The 22,448-nt window shown below is 40.6% G+C and overlaps 1 protein-coding gene across 2 annotated transcripts in view; it reads left to right on the forward strand.

The window, feature by feature from the left end:
- Adamtsl1 (ADAMTS like 1) overlaps nt 1-22,448 on the forward strand; it is a 365,598-nt gene that overhangs the window by 121,174 nt on the left and 221,976 nt on the right. For both annotated transcript variants that reach the window (XM_021200231.2, XM_029540103.1), the window contains exon 5: nt 20,970-21,096. In XM_021200231.2, coding sequence (XP_021055890.1) covers nt 20,970-21,096 — 127 coding nt within the window. The remainder of the gene's footprint in view (nt 1-20,969; nt 21,097-22,448) is intronic.

A 22,448-nucleotide genomic window follows, 5' to 3' on the forward strand; every position in this document is an offset into this window, starting at 1 on the left:
TGAACATCAGCTTGAGGTGTCTGTGCCAGGGTGCAAGGAGGCTGGAAGGGAACAGGAAGTGATTAATCGTAAGTACTGAGATATTTGAAGGGGTTGACAAAATCTTATAAAGAAATTTTGGTAGTGACACTGTGCTATGTGAACATTTTATATGTTATTGCCTTTAACCTAATCTTTAAACGAACTTAATAGTGACGATGCTGTCACCATTTGACAGAAGGGGAAGATGACAGATCAGGTACTGCAGAGTGACTTCATTCAGCATCTATTAAGCAGCTACTAATACCACGTGTTCTGTTAAAATCTAAGGAAAGCAGCTGTCAGTGCAAGGGCTCATGGGAAATGACTAGAGACACAAGGGCCACCGAAACTGTTAGAGGAGGTAGGGAAGGCATCACGCTCTAAGGTCACACCCTTCCCTCTATACTCCTTCATTCAGAGTCCCCGGGGAACTTACAGTCATGTCTGCTCTTGACAACCATTCCCCCACAAGGTTTGTCTTAGCATTTTTCATGGCCATCTGCAGTTTAGTTGAGGTCTTGACACTGGACAGTGAACATAGCTTACTCATGTTGAGCTGATGGTGTTGCTCAATATGACCATTCCTACATGGTCCAGAGAATCAATGAACCTCTCTGTTGGCTATTTTTGTCCCCTGATGACTAAGTCCTTTCTAATTCATATGAATTATTCATCTTAATTTTTTTAATCTTTTAATATATTTGAGGCTGTTCTCACTTCCTGTAGACTTCGAAACAGCCTACATTTAGTGAACTCAGATGTGGTTGTCACATACTAAGTTCAAAGTAGTTTCGAAGCTGAGGGTTCCTGCCATTCACCCCATAGCTTGAGAAATCATTAAAGGGATCCCACAACACCGTCCACCAGAACTGCTTAGTTAATATGTATGCCATCCAGATCTGTGGGTGAGCCTTCATTGCTGAAGCAATTAGATCTTTCTTGAGATGGACTGTGCAAAATGCCAGGTTTCCAAAGGCCATAAAGATCTGTCAATACCCCAGGCAGATGTAATTTCTCTGTATTGTGTATTAGAAGACAGATGTAACAAGTGTTTGTACCTAGGGAGTGTTCATGACAAGATTAGATAATCTTTAGTCATTCATTTTAATCAGTTCAGCTCTCTTTAATTTAATATGGTTATCAAGATTTTATCATCAAATGAGATGCTTGAAGGGTAGTTTACATGCATGAGAAATTGACAAGATCTAACATTCTGTCCCTGGCTTTAAAGAAAAGAAGTTAAATTAAAACTAGGCAAAATCGACTTGAGGAAAACATTGTAAGATTGAGTGTCACGACACTCCATGTAATTGTTTTCAAATGTTAGAAATCAAATGTGAAAAGCAATTAGTAATTATTCTTGGGTTAATTGGCATGTTTCCAAGGAAACATCACGTTAGATAAAGGGATGATTTTTTAAAATAGTTGTAGCTACTTTAATTGTCAAAATTCTTAATAAGAACAATTTAAAGCATTGAGGGCCTTCCAGATTCTGAGCCATGAATATAATTTTACCCAAGTTTTAGCACATCCAAGTTGCCAAAGACCGTCCTGGAACAATCCTAAGAAGGGCTTTTTGCCAGTCAGGAAAATCCACACAGCACCTAAACTTAGTTTAATAAGCCCCACCTGTCCTTCAACTGCTTTTTTGGTTCGACTGCCCTGAGGAGTTCAAATCAAGAGGGAACAAAGTGTCTTAGCTTCAGGCTGACCTACTTATGATCCAAGAGAACACCTCAGAATCAGAAATCAGGGAAGTGTAGCCAGGAACGCTCCGTGTGGTGGGCAGCACAGAGACGCCAGCATAAACTCTAGGACCTTCTGGGATGTTTTGCATCTCGCAAAGCTAATCATAAACACAAAGGGACCTTGGAGAGAGCACCAGCCCAGTCTCCTCATCTCGTGGACCAAGAGATGAAAGACTGGAGCTGGAATGTGACTTGTTCAAGGTCTCTCAATTAGCAAATGACAAAACTAAGAAGACTCAAACACAGGCTCTCCTTGCTTGGGTTAAGTGAGAATGGCTATGTGTATATGTATCTAGAGACCCCTCCAGTGAGCAGTTTCAGGTGTTTACTTTCAACATATTTATTTGCTATGTTTGTCTCTTTCACCATCGCTAAATGAATTTCAGCCCCTGACTTAATGGCCAGATTATCACGGGAACATTCCATTCATTTAAAAATGGTAATATTATAAAAGAAAAGTCAAGCGGCAAACCTTGCCAAAAAGGCAAAATTCTAAAAATTGAACTTCTCGATATTTCCACTCTGGCAGAAATGCAGGCACGAAGCTGCTGCACGTGCATGGCACAGCACCTCCTGTCAGCCAGGGTCTGATGGTTGGCTGCCGCATGCAACTGGGCGGATGCCTGCACTTTAGTGCACATTTAACTTCTTTGCCAGCAGAATTAATTGAGATTGAAAGGAAGAAAGAGATACTCCAGGGAAAGGAGCAGAGGTAGGATGGGGAGGGAGGTTTGGCAAGAAGTGGCAAGCGTCCCGTCCATTTCCTCAAGTCAGCTGTACTTGACTGTTGTCCTTGCTGCTCCCAAAGCCTCAAGAGTGGGGAAAGCTACCTCTTAGCGTCTCAGGGTGGCTGTCAACTCCTTAGCCAGAAATAATGTCAGTGCTCGTACTTACGTGTTATTATTAATCCGTTCGATTTCCGAGTGGTTTTATTGCACAACACAGATCACGTCTGAGCAGCCACCCCTGCTCTCTACTTTGTAGCTGTGTGATCTGAATGAAGGTTGTAGGGTCTTTTTTTGAGACAGGGGGGCCTGATGAACTCTGGTTACCTTGAACTTAATACTGTAGGCCAGCTGGCCAGTTACTCAAAATCAAGATCCTCCTGCCTCCACCATCTGAATGTGTGTTTGTCACTGGCCTGAGCAGAGTTTTTCTTTTATTTACTTTTTTTTTCTTTTTGCTATTTCTTCCATTTTGTTTCTTTCAATTTTTCACATTAGTTTATGTAATGTGTACTTTTCTTCCTTCCTTCCTGTCTTCCTCCCTTCCTTCCCTCCTTCCCTCCTGCCTGCCTTCCTTCATTCTATCCTTCATTTCCTTCCTTCCTTCCTCCCTTCCCTCCATCCTTTCATCCATCCATTCTGTTTATTTACTTTCTTACTTCCTTACTTTCTGACCACAGGTAGCAAGGATTTACTTTGCTGTAAAGAAGGATATAGTTTGTGCAATTGAGGTGACAAAGTCTGCCCAGTGTCAGGACCTCTGTAGTCGTTCCCCCCCCCCCCCCGCCTGTCCTTTCTCATGAAGGTGCCTGGGTGGGGATGGACTACATCAGATTCATCCATGGCTGAGAGCATGTGTGCTCAGAGGCACTGCGGTCCTCCTGACAGGATAAAGGACCTCCAAGTTCCTTCATGCTCAGTCTTTTCTTTTCCTAATTCTGAGAAATACTTTTATGCTCACGTGAAGCACGTGGGCAATATGTCAGTTGAATGGTTTTTGTCAAGACTATTCAGGTTCAGACTTCCATTTCCCAAAGGAACCTTTGAGAGTCTCTCCACACTTCAAAGTAGAGCTTGTTCATCTTCTCCCACAGATGATTTTCACATATTTAAAGGAGAAACTGCAAACCAACAACAATCCATCCAGATAGAACCTCCAGGCTACTTGTATAACACAGAGGTACATAGAGGAAATCTGAGAGTTGCAGATTTTAAGTGTAATAGTTCCAACAAAACATATCCTTTAAAACCCTCAGGTCAGGTCATTTTCTGCACTTCTAACCATGCCCTTAAGTGACAGACAGAGCGAAGAACTTCGGCCACCTGGAAATGGTGCCCACCCCTGGGAGGTTTATTTGCACACCCATAGAGCACACAGCCTGGCCCATGGCTATTTGCATGTCTGCCCTTCCCTGCAGCATGTGTAGTCTAGGAGCAGCTAATGGAAAGGTGAAAGAACTACCGTCATCATCATTGTAGTATGTGAATAATAAGACTATCCTTGACATGTATTGTATGTGACAGATGTGTGTGAAGCCTCACAGAAGATCCATCTATAGCTCAACTGGTAATTTGGTTGCTTGAGTCTGCAATAGCTGGTGGCTAGTTAGGAGGCAACAGTCAGTCTGTCCCTAAAGCCATGTTTTTGCTTGGCCATGAATCATTCCCTGAGTTTCAGGCTGTGAAAAATCTCTGGCTGTGCACTGAGCTCCTAATAGCCTTGGGTTTCCCCCTTTCTCTCCCCCCTTTTTGAAGATTATTTTATTCTTATTAAATGTGTGTGCAAATGTCTGTGCACTACACAGTGCTCTTATCCAGTAAGCCACATTCCGGCTGAGGGTTTTCCCATTTCTGTCAAGAAGATGAAGAGGTGAAAGGTCACATTTGCTTGTGAAGCTCGCCCAGCTCTTGTCCTTCTGCTAGGTACAACTCTAGGGATAGATACATATGACGTGGGCAGGTGGCTTACTGTGAGAGTAGGTTCTACTAAGTCAACTAGAAGTCATTTTAAAGGCTTTAAGAAGAGCATCTGAATATAAAGTAAAATGTAGTCTACTTAGCCTGAGGCCAGGAAAAAATTGACTGTTGAAAGTCTAGAGATTGAGCTGGGCAGTGGTGGCCTTTAATCCCAGCACTTGGGAGGCAGAGGCAAGTGGATTTCTGAGTTCGAGGCCAACCTGGTCTACAGAGTGAGCTCCAGGACAGCCAAGGCTACACAGAAAAACCCTGTCTCAAAAACAAAACAAAGAAAAGAAAAGAAAAGAAAAGAAAAGAAAAGAAAGAAAAGAAAAGAAAAGAAAAGAAAAGAAAAGAAAAGAAAAGAAAAGAAAAGAAAAGAAAAAAAAGAGAAAAAAAGAAAAGAAAAGAAAGCAAACCTAGAGATTAATGAGAGGAACACAAATGCCTCATTCCAAACGGGTGATCAGAATCACACAGAAAGGTCTGGCCTTGGGATGCACAGGTAGAATAGCTGTGGGATCCCCAGCTATGTAGCCATATTTATTTTCCTTCACTGTTAATCACCCAGATTCATTAATATTGTCTTTGCTCGTCATGAGGGTATCTGCCCTAGCTAGTGTTCCAGGACTGAGTTGTTCACACACTGTAACCACTGACTGTTTCCTGGGTGATCATGGTCATGCCATGCTTTTTTTTTTCTAATAAAGGTTTTTAAACAAGAACTCTTGTCTATTTAGATGTGTCCAACCTTTTGATATTACTGAATGATGTTATCATTTGTATTCTACTGCATGATATTATCATTTGTATTCTACAAACTTTATGCTGCCTAAGAACCATGAGAGCAAGATACAAGATAAAACAAACAAACAACAACAAAATCTCAGAATGTTTTGAGTGAGTTTATGATTTTTTTGTGTTGGACTGCATCTATTGCTGACCTTGAACATATGTGGCTTTCAGGCCACGGTTGCACATGCCTGAAGATCCAATCTTACTGTGTATTTCACATAATAGCTAATGTTTATAGAAAGAAACATTTAAAGCTTCTGAAATGTAATAAAATTATCAGACAATGATTCTGACAGTTTTAAAAAAAACACTAAAATAGTGGTTAGAGATCAAGTCTGAATAATACCTCATATCTTTCCTATGAGAGGAAATGATTACAGTATGGTCATTTCGCAAGTCACATTAAAGGTCTGCCATCTTTGTGGTGGCTAGTAATTGTAACAGGATGATATAGCACAGGCTTATGCATAAAAATGTCTCCTAGTTTGCAAGTGGATATGGCCTTGCTACTGTCTGCTGCTGTGAGTGAGCAGATACACCTTGAGTCTTCCTTTTCTCTGGGCAGGGACTTAACATCTTCCATGCTTTGGAGGATAAATGGGAAAGGCTGGAACTACTCAAATGTTAATGGTGATAAACAAGCCATGGAAAACCCCTGTCTTGGTTCATCGTAGAAATCTTTTTGTTCTAGGACAAGATGAACCTTCTGCAAGCAAAGAGAGTCTCCTCTCTTCTTCAGCCAAAAGTTCGCCAGGGCTCAAACAAGTTCTTAATGGATTCCAGCAAGACTCTGTGAAGCTCTAGGAAAGAAGTTTCTGTTTCAAAACCTAGAGGAATGTGCTAGCTCAGTACCACACTGAAATCAAGACCCACCTGCACTCAAGCCCCAGACCCAGCTTCCAGTCTGGTTCCGATTTGGCAGGGGAGGGGGACCTTGGCAGCCTGCCTCTATTGTTTTAAAGCACTGCTGCCATTCTGTAATTCACAGCTCACATCTCACCTCCTCCATCACCCCTTTTCAGGCTGATGAGAAATCAGCCCCATCTGTATCCCAAACATAGCACATAAGATCCTTTCATTCTGCTACTCAAGTCTATGAGACACAAGAGATTCTCAGTTGTCCATACTGATAAAAGAATGAGTTCCTAGAGGTAATCTGTCATTATGCCTGCATAGTCTGTGGAGACTTTCTACCCTCATAGAAAGGTACTGGACCCATGAAGATAAATCTGCAGGATAAGGAGAAGTGATAGGTTTGAAGGGCCATCCCCAGGTGATGGTGAATTATCTATGAATGTTTGATTTGTAACCTCTCAATAGTCTCAATTTTTTTATTAGTCTTGGAGCTGTGTATATCTTCTAAGAGGGCAAATTAAATCACATAAATAGTGAATAATAATCTTGTCCATGAAATGAGAGCTCAGTTATTTTTTCACACCTATATTTGAGATTATTTTTATTTTTTAAGTTAACATTTAAAGTAATAAGTATCACCATGGTATTACTAAATATATGTATCATTATACTTTGTTCTTTTTTGCAAGTTTTAAAAAATTTATTGATTTCTTTTTTTAATTGTGTTTAAATTTTTTAAAAATGAGTATTGTGTGTAGTTGAGGCTTCCAAGTTTTGGGCTTTTGAAGAATATCACAGAGCAGTTTTTAACACACTTTAGTATTCTTTCCTTTGTGTATTCTCCTCTTTTAGATAATTTGCTACTATTGTTTTTATTATAATTAATAGCCATTGTAGCTGGTCTCATCCTTAAACTTTAAGAGCTTTGCATGGTGTCTTCATCTTTTAGAGGAGTGATTGCTATACTTTACAGATAGATAGGCCAAGGAACAGATGTGTTGTGGACAGAGCCACATAGCTGATAAGTAACAAGATTTGAATTTCCATTTATATCTTCTAATTCCAAGGTGCACCATGCTCCGAGATCTCTTGATACTATATGGGATTATAGACGTCATATAGTTGAATATTGATCTGGCTCTACAAAAGAATAGCAAAGGCCTGTAGGTTTGAAGGCTTCAGAAACATACAGCCTTCTCTCTTTCCGTGAATACATAAAGAAGCCACAAGATTGAGCAGGGCAGAATAAGGACATCATTACAGAGTTGCACCATGTTTACTTATATGCGTGCATCTAATTACACTGTTCCATCTGTGTGCTCCTTGCGTTGATTATGTGTGTGTGTGTGTGTGTGTGTGTGTGTGTGTGAATTTGTCTCCTTTTTCCATAGTTGTAAAGCAGATGTAAAATACAATTTACCAATTTACCCTCTTTTAAGTATGTTGGTCCCATGCTACTGAGGTCATTAACATTGTTATATACCCATTACTATCGCCCACCTCTAAAACTTGCTCATCCCCCAAATGAAGTGCCACACCTATTAGTGACTAACTCCACACTCTCCCCTCCTTTGAGCTCCTGGTAGCCGCCAATCTAGTGTCTATGCCTATCTAATTTTAGTGCTCATATGAGTGGAATCATATAAAATTAATTTTTCTGCCCAATGTGAGGAGTTTTTTCCCCAACTTAGGAAGTATAAATTGCCGAAAGTTTATCCATGTTGATCAGAAATTATTATTTAGACAATTTAGCTTAGATCAGAAGTCCCATTCTTCTTCGGGTAATATTTGATATAGATGAAATTTTGTTTACCCACTCACCTGGATGGACATTTTCTGCTTCCAGCAGTAGTGGATAACGTTGCTATTAGACATGCAAGTACCTATGCATGCCTGTGGTTTCAGTTATTTCAAGTCTATACAGAGAAGGCAATTGCTGTATTGCATGGTAATTCTATGCTTAAAATCCCAAGGGACTTGCACTTTGGGGGAGGGCAGGGGGTGAGGGGGTGGTTTCCCAGTGCTACACCATTTTAAGTTTCCACCTCCTAGTCCTATACCCACAATTCCCCCAGAGTCCTGCTGATAACACCCTTGAAAGCACAGCTGTGACCTTTAAGCCTCTCACCCTCCCACAGATAGTACAATGCCTCTCCCAGTTCGCAGAGCAGAGACTTGCTCTTTGTGATGGAGATCATGATGCCAGCACTTCTGGGAATTCCTCTCCTCAGTACTCTTCCCCTCCTTTTTGCCCCTCTGCTGTTCCCAAACTCAGAAAATAGCCATGAAAACAGTGACATGCATGTCTGCAGGGGAAAACAAAAAAGCAAAACAAAACACAAAAGCCAAAGTGTAGCTGTGCCTCTTTGCATTCTAATGAGACAGTTCAGAGCATGGCGGCTTCCTCACCCATCACGTGTGGATTTATGATTACAAGCACAAGTGGGGCCAGCTGAAGCCATGTCTGCAATTTAAATGACTGCTTACAAAATGGAGCTCTTAATATCTAGTTAGATTCCATGGCTGGCTCGGTAATCAAGAAAGCTGTTAGTTATAACACAGTTTCTAACCAGGCATTAAACTGTAATCCAAATAGGAATGCAAGCAAGCTTGGTCTGGTTTGTTTGAAGGTAACAATGTGTTTGTAGAAACCAGTGGCATTTGCACTTTACTTTGAAAAACAGAGAATAGAAATGACATTGGATGCTTTTGATTCTGCCGTTTAGGTATTTGCTTGTTTTATTTTGAATTTTGCTTTTACTCTGGATCAGAAATCGGAGCTGCATGTAGACATGGCTGGAGAGGAACATACTGATGCTAGTAACAGTTCTGAACCCTGGGGAAGATGGGTAGCATAAAGACTGCCCACATAGCTCTCCTGTGTCCTCATACTCTGGAAGATAAGAGGGACAGTTTTTCTCCTTTTGTGCAATGTAGTAACTTTCCCAAATGGAACATTCCCATGATGGGAGCATGCTCTATTCTCATGCTCCAAAGTTTGTATGTTGTAGTCGACTGAGGCAAAGCTGAGGTAATGATTCAATGTGGCACATGGTCTGCTTGCCACAGGCTGTAAGACCTGACCCTTATACCACTGTGGAAACAAGAAGTGGATGCTGGAGTCAGCATGCTTCCGAATTGACTTTTCCTCTTCTTCTAACACTGTGTGCTTCAAATTGGAAGTTCACACTGGGGTGATAATCACTGGCTTTTGGCACGCTCTAATGAGAGGTCTCTGTGGGGTTAGGTGGTTCAGAAGTGTCTGGGCTGAGTTCAGTTGTTTTTTATTCTCTGGACCCTCATCTTCCCTTGTCATCAATAACTTCTCCTTTAGGATGTTCTCCCCTGCCTTTCAGGTAATAACCTAGTCACTGCTGAAGCTAAGCTATGTCCAAGCATCAGAAACACATTTTCAGGGGAGGGGTGGTTCTCACACAGGAGAAAAGCCTTGGTGTATGTGGGGGGTGGGGGATGGGGGCAGTATTTTGTCTCCTAAATATCTTTTCTTTGGTCACATCTTCTTTTCCCAGCAGTGACTGTGAGTTGATGCTAAGAAACCAGGTCAGCATTAGTGAGAAGTTGCTGGTGGACTAGGCTTTGAAACAAAGTCAGAAGCCTTCCTCAGAAACCTCTGCAATAGACAGTGTGTTCTCACTTGGGCAGCTGGTTAGTGCCAGCTCTTTTGATGGACACAGTGTTGGCATACACATCCTCCAGTGTCTTGAGTGACAGAGAATGATAAGGAAGTACATATTAGAAGGCCAGAATCCCAACTGTCATATTCTAGGAGAGCGACTCAGGAAGTTGATTGACTATGTCTTATGCATAGTCACAAAATTGATTGTGACAGCGGGGCATGGTGGCACATGCCTTTAATCCCAGCACTTGGGAGGCAGAGGCAGGAGGATTTCTGAGTTCGAGGCCAGCCTGGTCTACAAAGTGAGTTCCAGGACAGCCAGAGAAACCCTGTCTCGAAAAAAACCAACCAACCAAACAAACAAAAAAATTGATTGTGATCTACTGTCTGGTCTACATGAAGTCTATAAAGGACAAACCATGCCCAACACACAGAATATGCTTCACAAACACCCCTATTCCTTCCTCAGCCCTATTCATTTCTTCATTTTTTTTCTCTATCACTGGACTCACTGCCCTCATTTACAATGTCCCAGTACACCTTTCTCCTCTGCACGTGACTTTTATGCTGCCCTTCAGTTCCCTCAGACACTACAGTTATCCCCTGGCCAAATTAAAGAACCATTCTTAGTGCAAACAAACAAACAAAAAAATCAGCTAACAAGTAACAATCTATTTTCTCTTGATGTATTCATAGGAAATAGTTCAAATACTAAAGGCAGATAATCACCTGACAGCTCAACACCTAACTGCTCCGCGCAACATTCTATTCATAACTATTCTCACCTAATACTAACAAATATTTTCTCCTACTCTGTGATATATATTTCACTAACTGGTTCTTTGCGTCTACAAGGAATAATGAGCTTAAAATAATAGAATTGTGATATTAAAATTTGCATAAGGAGCCGGAGAGATGGCTCAGTGGTTAAGAGCACTGACTGCTTTTCCAGAGGTTCTGAGTTCAATTCCCAGCAACCACATGGTGGCTCACAACTGGATATGGTCTGTAAGGGTGGAGCTTAAAAGTCATTTTCTGTGGGAATTCTATCCACTCTAAATTCTAGCACAGAGTCTATTTCATCTGTAGAGTAGAACTATAATCTTACTTCATATCTGTTGTGCAAACTTGACTGCATGTCCAGAGTTATGAGACAATTAGTCTATAAGACCTAGATCACTAAGGAACAAAATGACTACACACCCCTCACAATGTAATTAATACATATGGTTTGACAGTTATGTGGACTATGAGATGGAAGATTTGAAAACAGAATCATCTAAGGAGTTCTGAAATATATACTTGAAATTTTTATGTTCTATGTCCAATGCCCTAGATCTTTATATAAGTTATATCAAATAATCCAAGATCCATAAAATAGATTATTTTCTTTTTATAATTCATGAGACACTGGATTTCATGTGAACAATCTGACATATTCAAATAGATGGCAATAAGTCAGCACAACCTAGTGGAGTCGTGTGTTGCCCCATAATGTCATCCTGTCTCGTTCATGGTAGAAAGTGCTACAGAACAGAGATTTTTAGGAGTATATGATATACAAATTCCTGATGAAAATCGTGGTTCCCCAATCTAAAAAATAGGCAATGCAGTGAATTCATTGATAGCATGCTGTGTTACAGTATTCTAGCCTTGTAATAAGCACAATATATCTACAGCAGGAACCCTAAGGATCATGATAGATTCACGATAGGCACTGTTTCTTAGGGGTCAGGGTAAAAACCTACTCTGTTCAATAAGAATAGCCTCACTATTCCGTTCAAATTCTTTGTAAGTATAGCTTATTTAGCAACCTTGCATTAGCAACCTAGTCTTCTCAACTTAAAACAAAGTTGCTGTCTTATGCATGCTTTTGAGACATGTAGACAAAGGTTTGGAGTTATTCTACTGATGCAAGTTTGAGATTAAACTCTTTATTTGACCAAATTTCTTTGGGGTTTACTTAAAAGAGATTCAATATGCATGGATAGAAATGGCAATAGAGAAATGAGTGGTCTGTAGTTGAAATCATCTAAGTCTGTCAATTGGGGATGAGTTTGAAAGTTGTTGAAGAACAATACATATAACTTGGTCCAAGAAGCTTGAAACTGATAAAAAAGTAATATATAGGGAGGTGACCAAGCACAGAATTGACAGCAAGAGCAGGAAACCTCTTCTCCTAGGGATATGAGAGCAGACAGCAGGACACTGAGATTACCATGGCATCTCCTCACCTCTTTTTTGTCCTCTCTAGCCTTGACACATAAACCAGCATACTTGTCTAATTTCAGATAATTACTGACTTTTAAATGAGAGTTTTATTGCATGAAAACGTTTTGTTGAATTATGACCCATATCTGGAATTTTGAACTCTTTCGATCAAAATGTCAACAAAATTATCCAGAGCTACATATGCAAGCGAGGGCCAGCCCTGACAGCAGAATGACTGCTCTGTGGTAGCTTATTGAACAGGCACATTCCACCAAAACAGAAGACCGGCTGCTATCCTTTCTTCTCAACAAAGGGCTCCTGTGTTTGAACAAAAACTATGTGCTGTATGCCCAGCAGTAGAAGGGAGTCTGAGCAGTGATGTCAAAGTATACCATGATGTCACCACAATTCACAAAGAATTACAGTTAATGCCATGTGAAGTGTGGCCAAATCCAACACTTTCCCTCTTGGGTACTTCACAGCCTGAGAGACAGAAGCAAGGCCAGAGGTCAGGTCTTTGTATAATTGTGTTTTGCATTCTCCAGACACCCTAATTTTGGAAGCAGAGAAGAGAGAAGACAGCCTGTTAAAGAAAGGTCCCTGGCCATCTGCAGAGAATGAATTCTAGTATCTGTAAGCAACGGTGTCTATACTAGAGTAATTCTTAGGCTCTCTGCTGGAGACTACTAGATAAACAAATTTTACTAAAAATAATATACAAAGGAAAAAATCCAGATGTGTTTAGCAATAAATTTACACAAGAATGTGGTCTGAACCCTGGAATAAACAAGGGAGGAGAAATATAAATCAGATACAGAGCACCTGAGAGTGAATACATGCCGGAAATCAGACCTTTTCCCTGCCAGAGTATTTATTTAGCCATCATCTGGCCAAGACTCCTGACCTCCCAGAAAGGCAGAGCAGGATAAGTTCTTTAAAATATTTTTCAACCTGAAAAATTTTAATTCCTCTTCTTGGTGTCTCATAATGCTAGCCTTGATATCTTGCTTCTCTTTCATTTCCTTTGTAACATAAAAAGATGAAAACCTGGGGGCTGAGGATATAGCACAGTCTATAGAAAATGCTTGTATTGGGAGCAGAGCTCAATTCCCCACCACAACTCAAGAAGCCAGACGTGGTGTGGGGATAGGAAGATCTGGGGCCTGCTGGCTAGTCAATTAGTGATCTCTAAGGCTAATGAGAGACTCGCCCTGCCTCCAAAAAGAAAGGGCAAAAAGGTGAAAGAAGTGATTGAGAAAGACACCCAACATCAGCCTCGAACCTCCACACGCACATGAGCACATGCAAATGCAGACACACATGAACACATACAAGGTAAGACCAATAGAACCAATGTGGATGGCCTGTGTTCTCCGCAATGTGCAGTGAGCATGCTACTGAAGAACTTATGATAAAGAGAGCAGGATTAGCCCCAAGACAACCCAAAACAAACCACCAGCATGAGGAAAACAAGTCTCATTTCTGTGAAACCAGGCTGTCCTGTAGAATTTAAACACAAAGGTTGTCGAGGTCCCATCCCTCTGGGGAGGTAGGAGCAGAGAGACTGCAGGCAGAGGGACTGTGGCCAGACAGCCAAAGAGGAGAGTCCACACAGGATCCTCTGAGGGCTTACCCAAGCGGAAGTCCATGAGGAAGAGCCAAGAATCAAGTCAAAGAGCAACCGCAGGATGATCTCCAGATGCAAATTTCTGGGAATGCCAGAGCAAGGGCACAAGGCCCAGAAAGCAAGCCTAGGGAAAGAGGTCAAAGGGTCAGAGGAACCTGCCCTTGCAAGATGTGAGCATCCTTACCCTAAGACAGTTCTGGAATAATGAGTAGTGGGCCAGGGACAGGGAAGAAACGTGAGAAGTGAGGGTTAAGTTCTCCTACAGTGCTGCGTTAGAAGATCATTCTTTCCTTCTTCAGAATTAATAGATAGAACTTAAATTGTCATGGCTATCATATTGTAGGAGTTTGGGGAAAGGGGGGGAAATTCTTTGAACTCACAATATATCCTGTCGTCTGTGTCACTAATTATAAATTCATTTATTCATGTAGTACTTATTTTCTGTGTGCTGAATATTTGGGTGCTGACACTGTTCTCAGAGTACAGTGAGTGAGATAACTGTACATGCTAGACGATAAAAAAGAAATACCACATACATATATATTGTATTATATGAAATTAGTACTGTGAAATAGGACAAGAGACCTGGATCAATGGACTTGAGACTGGGATGAGATATAATCTCTCATCAACTGATGTCTTACTGAGACAACGGATGCTATCTCAAGCATATACTTAAAGAGACAAGCAGACCGCTATAAAAATGTCTAGAGCATTCCAGCCAGAGCCAACAACTGGAGCTGTCCTAAGAGGATACATTTTGTTTGTCTGAAAAACTATGAGGAAGTTGAGTTAGAGAGAGATGGAGTCAGAAGGGAGACTCAAGGGTTGGTAGATACATGGGAGGAAGGTACTTTATAACTGAGTGGCAAGCTCCAGAGGCCAGAGTACCATGTATAGAGAGGATTCCTCTGGAAAAAATTCTGTCTTCAGCAAAAGGAGTAAATATTTTCACATAAATGAACATTATCTAGTTACATATTAAAATATGGGAGGGCTGAACTTTACCATAACCAATCTAATTGCCTATCGGCATCTCCTGCTACTATGTGTGTGTGTCTACTGGATCCTAGCTACCTCAGAGCTACAGAGAAGTGTTGCCTTGTGCAACAAGGTATGACTGACAGAACCATGAGCATCCTCCTTCCTCCTGTCTCTTGTAATTGAAACCTCCAAGACAGGCTATGTCATAGTCTGGAGGGACCGCCCTCCAGTAATATTTGTTGCTCTTCCTGTACTTTAGCTGTGACAATACCACGTCCTAGGAGAGTGGTCTCAGGCAAGTACTTTTTAACCTTTCAGAAGGAACTAAGAATTTTTTTAATATGATCATGAGTTTAGTTATTTTTCAGGGTTGTTGAAGGAATGAAGTAAGAAGACATAATTACCTTAGTATGGGGAATGACTGGCAAATGGTAGTTCATTTTACCCCAGCCTTTCTCTTTGTCTGTGCCCTTTGACATTCATTTTAGTCTTCATGAACTTACTTCTTTTCTGCTCTCACCTGTTTCTAGAGAATGGTCAGATTCATCCTGTTCTCCCTGGATGAGGATCATGCCTACAGTCTATCAGATGTCTCCATATTACCGCATCAGTCTGTACAACGCCTAGGTTCACTTGATATGGTTTAATGTGGGTATAATCAACAGCTTCATGTGCCACTTCTCCCAAGGATATTTACACAATAAGCAAAGGCCTACACAAGTATTTTTAATTCAAAATTATCCTGTATCATTTCTTTTTCCTATGTGGACCCTGTGTTTTGTAAGTTTCTATCAACTCGTAACACTACATGTATTAGGTAATACTTTTTTTCCAATTTCATGACTTAAAGATCAGAGTTTGTAATTAATAAATACATACAGCCAAGATCAGCATTCTGCATATTTGTATAATTGATGTGGCTGGTGTTTTGTTTACATTATATGGTTTGATTGCAGGTAAGCATATTTCCATTAAGGTTTTAAAAAATAGTAAACTTAGCTCACAGGCCACTGCAGATGCCTTTGTGAATTACTGGGATCCTTGCTTTCTCATACTGGAAACTTCAGTTAGAACACCCCCCCACACACACATGCCCATAAAAAAATCATAAAATCATAAAAGAACATTTAGTGCCCATAGTAAACTGCAAGCCAGGGAGTGCATATGTGTGTGTGATGTGTGTATGTGTACGTATGTTGTTCTTGTTCTTATTGTTCTTGTTCTTGTTGTTGCTGCTGTTGCTGTTGGTGGGGCACAGGTTTCGATTGGGGGGTGACACCTGATTCATTTCCCATATGTGCTTCCAAGTCACACATCGCCCATGAAACCATCCCTTCATCCTTTCACCCTTGTGCCTGGATTTTTGCTCTGGTCATGGTGATCCACATGAGAATTTTCAACCTAGTCATTATCATTGCCATATAAATATTTTACTGTATACCTCTGTGTGGTTCATGGCATTCCACAAGACAGAATCTTGAGGTTGTTACTTTCCAGCTATTTGATCATGGGGGAGTTATCTTCTCATCCCCAGTGTTATAATCTGTACTCGAAACCATTCAAATATAAAAAGAAGTAATACTTGTGGAAAAAATAATACTTGTGGAGAATTGTCTGAAAGAGAGGCAGCCAGTTCATTTCGCTGGCTCTGGAGTGGTAAATTGGTTTAGTCTTCTCATATAACAACCATAGTCTATTGGATTTGGTTCCTAGAGCATAATGGCTTTAAGCATCCAGGGCCACGTAAAAGCTCAGTGGCAAAGAATGCTGCAATTGCTCGGCATGTCTGCTATGGGTCTGGGCGGGGAGAGTAGCTGCACATGGCCCGTAGTTTTGCCTAGCCCCAAGGGTCCCGGTGTTCACCCTGGGATTCGGGCAGACAGTACCAGCGCTTTGTACCTCGATGATTTGTTTATGTTTCTTACAATGCCTTGTATCCAATATTCTCTAACAGTTATGCTTCATTAGAGGTTCTTGGGAAAATATGCATCTGGCATTTAGGTCCTTTGAGGTTTTCCTGAACCCGTTTTTTTTTTTTTTTTTTTTTTTTTTAAATCCATTCATTATACAGACACGAGTTATGTCTACTACAAGGAACACATCACCTATACATTTCGAAACGATCCAATGCGTTTCTTCTTTTTCACAGTTGCTCTCCTTTCTTCTATTCTGAAAAGTTCAAATACAGGCACAGCACATAACCCCACTGAGCATGCAGCAAAGCTACGCATGCTCATGGTATGCAACGCATACAGCTTCCTCGTGTCTGGGCTTACTCTTTCTAATCTTGGTTTTTCTTTTGGCTTTGTTGACCCATTTAGAAGGTTTTTTTTTTTTCATTATATTACATCAGAAATATGTGCTATACATCTTATTGTAAAGATCTTAATCTTTGAAGAATCTGATTGGATGTTTTATACCTTCCCTACTTCTAAGCATAATTAGGAGATGAGGTATAACATCTGTAAGAGCATGCTGTCTCCCATACAACTTTGTCTAGATTAAATAATTCAGAGGTGCTCTGATCAGATTTGCACTTTAGTTTTTCATATTTGTCTTTCCCAGTGCTGAAAATAGAAGGATTTAACAGTATCTTACCTCATGGGTTGGATCACGAAAAGCTTGACATCATTGGCTCAGTATTTGATGTTTGCAGTTGAGGTCTTTATGGGAAACCATTTGAAACAGGGCCAGCACGAACCATCTAAGATCATGTATCTAGGGTATAGCATCTGCTTATGGATTACATTTTTTCATGCTATAAAAATGACTGGTTTGTTGAATTGGTTTTCTTCTGTGACTTCTAGTCAAGATGTTTTTATATATTACGGCATCTAGAGAATTCCAGTCTTGTGTTCCACCTATTCTGTTGCTATCAGCTGTGGAAAGTGAAGGAAGAAAGACCTTTCAGCATGCACTGAAGGCCTGCTGCCTAAAATCTGCAAAACGTGTTGAAAGTTGGTGAGCCAACTGGGATTGCCGACTGTGGTAGCAGTATTTGTTTAAGGAGCCCTTTCCCTACTGACTTTAGCAAGTCTTGATAAGGATAAGAACATCAGCAATGTAATATTCATATTTTCTAGTCATAAAGAAAGAAAAGGGCTGTACGTCTGCACACACAAGACACCATGTGTCTAAAATGCAAGAGCCAAAAGGTTGTCTATTAGTTACATATAAGCATCCAAAAGACTGTTATTAATACTAGTCAGTCTTCCTGGGCAGTGGTGGTGCACGCTTTTAATCCCAGCACTTGAGAGGCAGAGGCAGGCGGATTTCTGAGTTTGAGGCCAGACTGGTCTACAAAGTGAGTTCCAGGACAGCTAGGGCTATACAGAGAAACCCTGTCTCAAAAAAATAAAATACTAGTTAGTCTCAGGGCATTATTGGTGCTATTTTGCTTGTCTGTACATTGTTTTTAGAATGTATTGGACTTCATAGCACTTGAAATAGCATTTGGTGAACTTAGCTATACTGTGCAATCATTTTGATAGGATGAGGCTAGACCCCTGCTCCAACTGATATTTAGCAGCAGAATATGAAGCTACATCTGACCAAAATATTCAGCTAGATTTCCATCCTTTTCCAGAAGATTCTCTGCAGCTGCCAAAATAGTGAGTGGACATTATCTCACTTCAGTGTCTTGTCCAGAATGGGGTGGATCTGAGAACTCTGTGACCTGAACATAGCCTTCCATGACATTTTATTAATAATGAGTGTAAGTGCACTTGGGAAATAGTCTCTAATATGTTGTCCTTTACAGTGATTCCTGTTCATGTTTAAATGTGGCCTCTCATCATTTGTGGCATTTTTTTTATTTGTACACACAGATACATACACACAGGTACAACCCCCCCACACACACACACCCCTTGTGGAGTGGGCTTTAAGTTCAAACAGAAAGTGGTTGATTACTCCCATAACGCCCATGCCACTATTGTGGCATGAGTGGTTATTATTATAGCTTGCAGTTTTCACATCTGGGTAAGATTACTTGAGACTTTCGCCCCTAGTAGCATACATAGAATCTTCCAGCAGTATGAAAGCTAGGCAATGGGAATGATACTTCCAGGGCAGTACCAACTTAATTTGTCCATGTTTTATAACCCAGACATGTGGTTTCTTCAGCCACAGGATCTTATCATTATGTGCCATAGGCTAGGCAAGAACAATTGTGATGGGCTGTAATGGGTATTGTGGGACTCCACTGACGACTCATAAGTAAGTAACCTTGACACTGGGCTTTTTATTTGATAACCTATGGTATCTGAGAAGTTTGTTTTCTAGATAGGAGGAAAACCACAGATCTCAAATTAACTACAGCCTGGTATTCAGGCAAATATGTTCATTGATCAAGCTCCATGTTGGGTCTGTAACCATCTGAGTTGGGGGTGTGGAAAAGAAATTCCAAAATAATAGTGGCTTAAACTAACAGAGATATGTTCTCTTGCAAAAAAGAAAAATAAACTAAGATATAATCAGTCCCAGTGTGGTACAGGAACTAGGTCCTTTCCTCTGTGCTGCTCCATCCTTAGCATGGTCTTTTAAGTCTCTAGGTTGTCTCATTTTTATGATAGGAACTATCAGGAAGGAATGCAAATAGAGGGCACTAGAGGGTACGGAATAAAGGGTATTTAAGCTATGTCAGATTCTTTAGTCTTCCCAGGACAAATTATATTGCCATTTATATTTCAACAATTACAATTTAGATATACGACCAGGGAGAAATGCCTTCTTTTAACTCAAAATATTACCACCTCAAGAGCCTGAGAAAAACATGAGACAATTATACCAGGCGCAACCCATAGTCTACTGTCTATAAAGAAAAGGCTGAGAAAGCGTAGAACTATAGAGAAGTTAACTCTAGATTCTGGAAATGTCTTTCTTTGCACAAAGGATTTTTAATTTAGAATTTGAAGGGTCAGTAGGAGTCCTCCGAGTAAAGAATTGATTGAGAGCCTTCCATATAGAAAGTATAAAATGCTCAAAGGAACAGAAAGCTCTAGTATCATACCAATTCAGTCCACTTCTACATTCTGGGTTACTTTCTTTTCTGTTAATAATAGATCTGAAGGTAAGAGTTTAAATTCTAATTAATCTAATAGTTATTTATAATCAATAGATTAAAACATGTCAGGAATGATTATGCTGATAGAGTTGCAAACAATTTTCTTCTTGGACCAAAATAAGAACATTTCATTTGATGATAAAATATTCCACATTTTAAAAATAATCGAGTTAGAATATTTTGGCATCTTAAAAGGGAATTGATACAAAGGAAGAGAAATATAAAAATAAAGCAATTGTGTCAGAGAGATATTTGGATATTTGTGTTTAAGCATTGAAATTAAGCAACATTTAGAACTGACTTGGTTCATATCCTAGGGTCTACAAACCCACCCAGAGAGCACAAAGTCAGGCTCTGGCCAAGTTACTCAGAAGGAATGTCACCTCTTATTTAGCAATCCCTAGTATGNTTTTTTTTTTTTTTTTTTTTTTTTTTTTTTTTGGATCTAAGAAAGCATAAGAGGTCTTTAGGATTATGAAAGGATTTTTACAATTATCTCCCATGGTTCCATTAAAGACATGAGAATCCATTAAGATTTTTCCAGAAAACTTAAATCTTTTAAGAAACCTGAAAGTTCTATAATTTAAGAATGGAATCCAGTTAGGTGTGAGATGCTCAAGAGCACAAATTCTAATGCCCATTGCCCATCTTGTCTGCCCGTCTATATCGGCGAAAATCCTATGACGTTAAACATGTCTTTCTTCACCTGAGCAACAGAACCCTGAGCTCGTGACCCTTGAGTGGTGTGACTTAGGTCGCCATGCATTTCTGTGAGTCGGTTTCACTAAAGAACCTAGTTTTGTGACCATTTCCACCTACATCTAGGCTTTTCTTCTTTCTAATTAGCTAGTGTCTAATGTAGTACTTTTAAAGAATATGGTATAAATATAGGCACATATATCCCTTCAGCCATGAGTACCCTTTGGCCACATGTACCCCTGCAGTCATGTGTACCCCTGCAGTCATGTGTACCCCTGCAGCCACGTGTACCCCTGCAGTGCTAACTCTGTCTCTCCATCTCTTTTTAAGCTGAGAAGATTCTTCTTAGTCAGATCCTCTCTGGCTTCTCTCATCAAAGTCACTGTGTTGTATGCTCTCAGGAGTACTACTATATAACTATATTTGTAGGTTTTCTCACATATTTTGCCCTTAGCCTGGTTCAAATTCTGTTAACTCTGTCCCTTTGAAATGAGGTATGTCTCTCAGAGATGAGGGTGTGTACATCATTCATCCTATGTCTCTCAGAGATGATGGGTGTGGACATCACTTGGTAGCCATTGGCCTTACCAGAGACCCCTGCATTGAGAGGCGTGTCACTGAATTATCCATTTCTCTTTCCCATTAGATTGTTGGCTGTGATCACCAGCTGGGGAGCACTGTCAAAGAGGATAACTGTGGAGTGTGCAACGGAGATGGCTCAACGTGCCGGCTGGTCCGAGGGCAGTATAAATCTCAGCTCTCTGCAAGTAAAGGTAAGACACTACAGATGTGTGTAGTCTTGCACTTGTTGACTTGTTCCTTAACACTTACCTAGCTGTGGCTCCCCTCTGCAACTGCTGAATAAAACATCTAGAGAAGAATCTGAAAATTGGAGGAAATATGTTCCTGCTTTGTGGATTTGTGTGGGACAAATCCGATCACCAGTTCTAACATGAAGGAGAAACTTTTTTCTTCTGAGGCACAATAAGAAAATAACTAGATAGGTATCTAAAAACATATTGTAGCTTTTCTACTCAACGGAGGTGCAGACTGCATCCTAGCTTCTGTCTGATATGTAATCTGAGATGCCTGTTAAAATTACCATGGAGAGAGTAAGAAAATCAGTTCAAATTCGCCCCTACTACTGCAGAATCACATGGCCCTCATGGAGGCCTGCTTGCAGTCAGTGCTGACAATAGGTTCTTTCAGAATTGACATTAGGCCAACATTTTGTGCAGCCGTTTAGTGATGTTTGAGTCCTGATTTCCCTAGATCAATAAACAAGTACTTCCTATATATGAATGTGCCTTGAATTCCACACTAGCACCTCTAGTTAGTAAGGTAGTCTTTCTTGGGTCACATAAAGAGCTAATATTTGAGTCCAGAATCTGATCCCAGTACCTAAACACTTATCCATTCCTCTACGGCCCCATCATGCTTGTTACTAACTCTGGAGTTGAATACTTATAAAGCACGAGGGTGGATCTGCTCCGAAGACCAAGGATACCTTCTTAGTTGGGTCTTGCAAGAACAGAAGGCATAAATGCCATGCCATCTAAAACCATAAAGTTGCATGTGAATTATTCTAATAGTTTCCTCTATGAAGACCCCTGCACAGAAAGAAGCATGGCCCTTTTACTCAAGGGCATGGAGTTTGAGAGCCATTTTGACCCTGGCAGAATATTTTCATTATCTACCACTCTTCAGTAGGTCATTTCCCAATATCGACTTTCATATGTCTCCCCCAGCCTGAAAATGAGAATAAATTTTTGAGTGTGGTTTTGTTCTCTGTACTTGTAGACTAGTTAGAGGAAAACAATTGATATGTGGCAGATGTATGGCTGTAAACGGGCCTGTGGGTCAAGAGGAGAGCGGATGAAGCTGCTTGGGGCAGCACTGGAGCTCTAGTCTGTGAAGCCCTGAAAAGGCACCTCGCCAGAGGGGAGGGGCGGTTGGGAAAAGAGGCAGGAAGAGTGACCAGGGACAGTTGAGCATGTGAAGAATTAGAGATGCCCACGTAGGAGGCTCGCCACATTTTCACTGCCCTAGAGGCATGGGAAAATGAGATTCTCTTAAAAGGTAAAACTTCTAAAATGTCTGGCAGCTAAAATGAAGGATGGGATGA

Source organism: Mus pahari, chromosome 6 (genome assembly GCF_900095145.1).
Source record: "Mus pahari chromosome 6, PAHARI_EIJ_v1.1, whole genome shotgun sequence".
Classification (NCBI taxonomy): Eukaryota; Metazoa; Chordata; class Mammalia; order Rodentia; family Muridae; genus Mus; species Mus pahari.